The 5,000-nt window shown below is 46.8% G+C and overlaps 1 protein-coding gene across 1 annotated transcript in view; it reads left to right on the top strand.

The window, feature by feature from the left end:
* LOC125039364 (neural-cadherin-like) overlaps positions 1-5,000 on the top strand; it is a 25,420-nt gene that overhangs the window by 13,161 nt on the left and 7,259 nt on the right. The window contains exon 5 of the mRNA XM_047633204.1: positions 367-556. Coding sequence (XP_047489160.1) covers positions 367-556 — 190 coding nt within the window. The remainder of the gene's footprint in view (positions 1-366; positions 557-5,000) is intronic.

The following is a 5,000-nucleotide window of genomic DNA, read 5'->3' as shown; positions in this document are numbered from 1 at the left end:
ATATATATATATATATATATATATATATATATATATATATATAAATATATATATATATATATATATATGTATATATACATATATATATATATATATATATATATATATATATATATATATTTATATATATATATATATATGTGTGTGTGTGTGTGTGTGTGTGTGTGTGTGTGTGTGTGTGTGTGTGTGTGTGTACATATATCCACAAATTTGTGCGTGTGTGTTTACATATATACACAAATTTGTGTGTGTGTGTATACATATATACACAAATTTGTGTGTGTGTATACATATATATATGCAGTGTAGTATCTACGTACTACACACTCCCACCTAACCCCCCCGCCCCCCCTGCCTCCTCCTCAGGCTGCATCGACGACGTCCGGATCTCGGGCAAGAGCGTCCCTCTGCCGCCCGCAGTGAACGGCACGGCGTGGGGTCAGGCGAGCATGTTCAAGGGCGTGGACCGTGAGTGCCGTGCCCCTTCAGCGTGCACCAACGTGTCCTGCAGAGCTCCCCTCACCTGTGTCGATACTTGGAGAAGCTACCATTGTGGGTAAGTACTCGTTAAGGGACTGATTTCGTTTCCATGCATCGCTCTGGTGGGTTCTCTCGTGGATGTATGCTCTACGTACGCGTTGTCTCTTTGTCCTTTCTTTGTCGCCTTCAATTTGCATCAGTCTATTTATTGAGCTCTATGTTTATATATATATATACATATATATATATATATATATATATATATATATATATATATATATATATATATATATATATGCACATGTAACGATATAGTTACATATCCCTGTCCATTTACAGACCCCTTACCCTTTAACGCCCAGTCCACCCAATGTTTCCGAACGTCAAGAATAGTCTTCCCCGGCATTGGCTCCCTTTCCTTCCTGGACGAGCAGAGGGCCTCCCCCCTTCCTCCACCCACTGCCGCCTCCCCCCACATCACTTTCCCTCTCCTACCGCCCTCAACCATTTCGACTCCCCCCCCCCCCCCCCTCTCCCTCCGCCTACCCCAAGCAGCCAGGATTATCCCTCATTTTCCTTCCCCTTTTCCTCCCTCTCCTCTCATTTTCTTTCCCACTCCTCTCCCTCTCCTCTCATTTTCCTCCCCCCCTCCCCCCCTTCCTCAACCATTGCTTCAACCACCCTTCCCCCCCATACACCTCCTCCTTCCCCACTTCCCCCCCTCACACCTACCCTTCCCAAGTATCCTGTCTCTCACCCTCCTCCTTCCCTCCCTCCCCCCTGCTCCCTCTTCCATCCCTCTCTCCTCTTCCTTTCCTCCCTCCCTCCCTACTAACCATTGGCTCCCTCCCTCTCTCTCTCCTTACTTCTCCTCCCTCCTCCCCCCCAACCTTCCTACCTCCCTTCCCCTCCCTCCCTCCCTCCTAACCCTTCCCTCTCTCCCTCCCTCCTCCACCCTTTCCTCCCTCCCTCTCTCTCTCCGCCTAACCCTTCCTCCCTCCCTCCTCCTAATCCTTCCTCCCTACCCTCCCTCCTAAAGCCTTCCTCCCCCCTCCCTCCTAAGCCCTTCCCTCCCTCCCTCTCCCTCCGTCCCTCCTAACCCTTCCCTCCCTCCAACCCTTCCCTCCCTCCCTCCTCCCTCTCTCCCTCCTAACCCTCCCCTCCCTCCTTCCCTCCCTCCCTCCCTCCCTCCCTCCCTCCTCCCTCCCTCCTAACCCTCCCCTCCCTCCTTCCCTCCCTCCCTCCCTCCCTCTAACCCTTCCCTCCCTCCCCTCCCTCCCTCCCTCCTAACCCTTTCCTCCCTCCCTCCCTCCCTCCCTTCTAACCCTCCTTCCCTCCCTCCCTCCCTCCCTCCCTCCCTCCCTCCCTCCCTCCCTTCTAACCCCTCCTTGCCTCCCTCCCTCCCTCCCTCCCTCACTCCCTCCTAACCCTTCCCTCCCTCCCTCCCTCACTCCCTCCTAACCCTTCCCTCCCTCCCTCCCTCCCTCCTAACCCTTCCCTCCCTCCTTCCCTCCTTCCCCTTTCCTCCCTCCCTCCTAACCCTTCCCTCCCTCCCTCCTAATCCTTCCCTCCCTCCTAACCCTTCCCTCCTTCCCTCCTTCCCTTCCCTCCCTCCCTCCCTCCTAAGCCTTCCCTCCCTCCCTCCGTCCCTCCTAACCCTTCCCTCCCTCCCAACCCTTCCCTCCCTCCCTCCCTCCCTCTCTCCCTCCTAACCCTCCCCTCCCTCCTTCCCTCCCTCCCTCCCTCCCTCCCTCCCTCCCTCCCTCCCTCCCTCCCTCCCTCCTAACCCTCCCCTCCCTCCTTCCCTCCCTCCCTCCCTCCCTCCTAACCCTTCCCTCCCTCCCTCCCTCCCTCCCTCCTAACCCTTTCCTCCCTCCCTCCCTCCCTCCCTTCTAACCCCTCCTTCCCTCCCTCCCTCCCTCCCTCCCTCCCTCCCTCCCTCCCTTCTAACCCCTCCTTGCCTCCCTCCCTCCCTCCCTCCCTCACTCCCTCCTAACCCTTCCCTCCCTCCCTCCCTCACTCCCTCCTAACCCTTCCCTCCCTCCCTCCCTCCCTCCTAACCCTTCCCTCCCTCCTTCCCTCCTTCCCCTTTCCTCCCTCCCTCCTAACCCTTCCCTCCCTCCCTCCTAATCCTTCCCTCCCTCCTAACCCTTCCCTCCTTCCCTCCTTCCCCTTTCCTCCCTCCCTCCTAACCCTTCCCTCCCTCCCTCCTAACCCTTCCCTCCCTCCCTCCTAATCCTTCCCTCCCTCCCTCCCTCCCTCCTAACCCTTTCCTCCCTCCCTCCCTTCCTCGAGTATTGCCGCGCCAAGTCAACGTGAGGCGACGCTCGGTGGGAACTCTCGAGCATACTTCAAAGTTTGGTCTGATACTGGGCTTAGAAATTCAACATCTGACGCGAACGAGCAAATTGGCTTAAGACAATTACAGTTTGATGGCAAGTTTACGTGAGTGATAATGATTAACGGCGTTGATGGAGAATGACGAATGAAACTGGAATTCATGCGACTGCAAATACAGTTAAGGTTCATTGATTTCCAAAGGCATCGAGAGAGAAAAAGAGAAAAAAATATTTTGTTTCGTTGATTACTGTTCTGAGGAACACAAGCTTAAACTATTTCTCTAAATTGCTGTTCCTTTTGTCTATAAGTTCGTATAAGCAGTTCGGTGCAAGTCGTTTTCGAACGAATATAGTAATCGAATGAAAATGAAATGTAAAATAATTAATAATAAATAATAATAAAATGTGAAATGAATGATAATTAAATATATATATGTATATAGATATAGATAGATAGATAGATAGATAGCTGGATAGATAGATAGATAGATAGATAGATAGATAGATAGATAGATAGATAGATAGATAGATAGATAGATAGATAGATAGATAGATAGATAGATTGATTGATTGATAGATAGATAGATATCATTACCACTGCTATCATAATTATCATTTTAATTTTCCTTATTACCGGCATTGCTAATCTTCTCTATGATCTTACCAAAATTTCTATGATAATACTAACGGCATTTTTAATGGTATTTGACAGTGACAGTAATCATCATATCATAATTATTGAACATTACAACCAGATTTTCAAGACCAATCATCGCCTTGCTAAGAATTCTAAAAAAATAGAAGGGAAAAAAGGAGAGGAAGATAACATAGGGTTATTGGTTTCGACCCAATATCATCAAAGATATTGCACTGAAAAGGCTGACTAAATTTGCGAAGTAGCATTAAACTAAAATACTTACACATAAATAGCACTGAGGTTCAAAAAAGGAGCGTGTGTGGTATAATTTCTTAGTTTTTTTTGTGTTTTTTCCCGAAAAGTCGCTTAAATTGGACCGAGATCGCACTGGTGTTAAAGCTATGCGTTATGATTTTCGCGTTTTCCTCCCCGCGCGAGCAAAATCCAGAATGCCAATAGAGGGAACTCGGAGTAAGATTTTTCTCTCGGCTTTGCATTACAAAGAATCAGAGGCGGTTTCGAATCTTTATCTGTTTATTTTTGTATCTAGATTTTTTTTTTGTTTGTGTGTGTGTTCTGTTATCTATATATAATGGTTTGAGTTTGATAACCTATTCGCATAATTGTTGTTTATCCGTTTATTTTCTCCCCAAAGATTAAATTATTATCATGTGTACAAAATAGAACCTAGTAAGTTATTTATCAAACTGACTTATAAACTTACTAGGTATTTAAAAACATTTAGGCCTTGCTAGTTTATTCAACGGAAGGAAAAAAACACTCAGCCCATTAAGATGAAAAATGACGATAACGATAATAAATCTTGTTGCAAGAAAGAAAGAAAAAAATTATACTCTTCAGCAGTTCTGATTATTAATGTGATAACCACCACCACCTCCTCCCACCACTCCACCCGAACGTAAGCGAATCAACCACGAAAATATTCACTTTTTAGCAACCTTACACTGAAATGCCCGAACCCCTGATGACTTTTTTTCCCGGGAATTACACATACTCATTAGGACGATGGTTATTACGTTGATAGAAGAAGAAGAAGAAAGAGCGACTTCGTTCAGTGATCGACGACTCGACAGCCGAGGTGATGTCTAAGAGGCCATTAAGGAATTCCTTCTTTGCAGTACATTACCCTCTTAAAGCACTCGACGTCACAACCACGTTCTTTGGGACCTCAAGTGTACAGCCTGAATCGCTCTGAGGCCGAGGCTTTTTCATTACTTTTACTTTATTTCTTTATTTATTGCTTTCTTTAGGAGAATGGGACTCACAGGCATGGGGGAGATGGCTTTCAGTGTGTGTGTGTGTGTGTGTGTGTGTGTGTGTGTGTGTGTGTTCGTGTGTGTTCTTGTTTGTTTGTTTGTGTATTATTGTGTATTTGCATATGTGCGTGTTTCCCTAAGTGGGTATGTATGCGTGCGTACAAATTGGCAATTCAACTCAAACATGATGTATTTCTTGGATTCGATAAAAACAAAAACAAAAAAATATCCCTATATCCAAATACAAGAGCCATGCATAGCTTATGT

This window comes from Penaeus chinensis, chromosome 27 (assembly GCF_019202785.1).
Source record: "Penaeus chinensis breed Huanghai No. 1 chromosome 27, ASM1920278v2, whole genome shotgun sequence".
NCBI lineage: Eukaryota > Metazoa > Arthropoda > Malacostraca > Decapoda > Penaeidae > Penaeus > Penaeus chinensis.
Note: the sequence above shows the minus strand (reverse complement) of the source record. Positions and strands in the feature narration are given on the sequence as shown.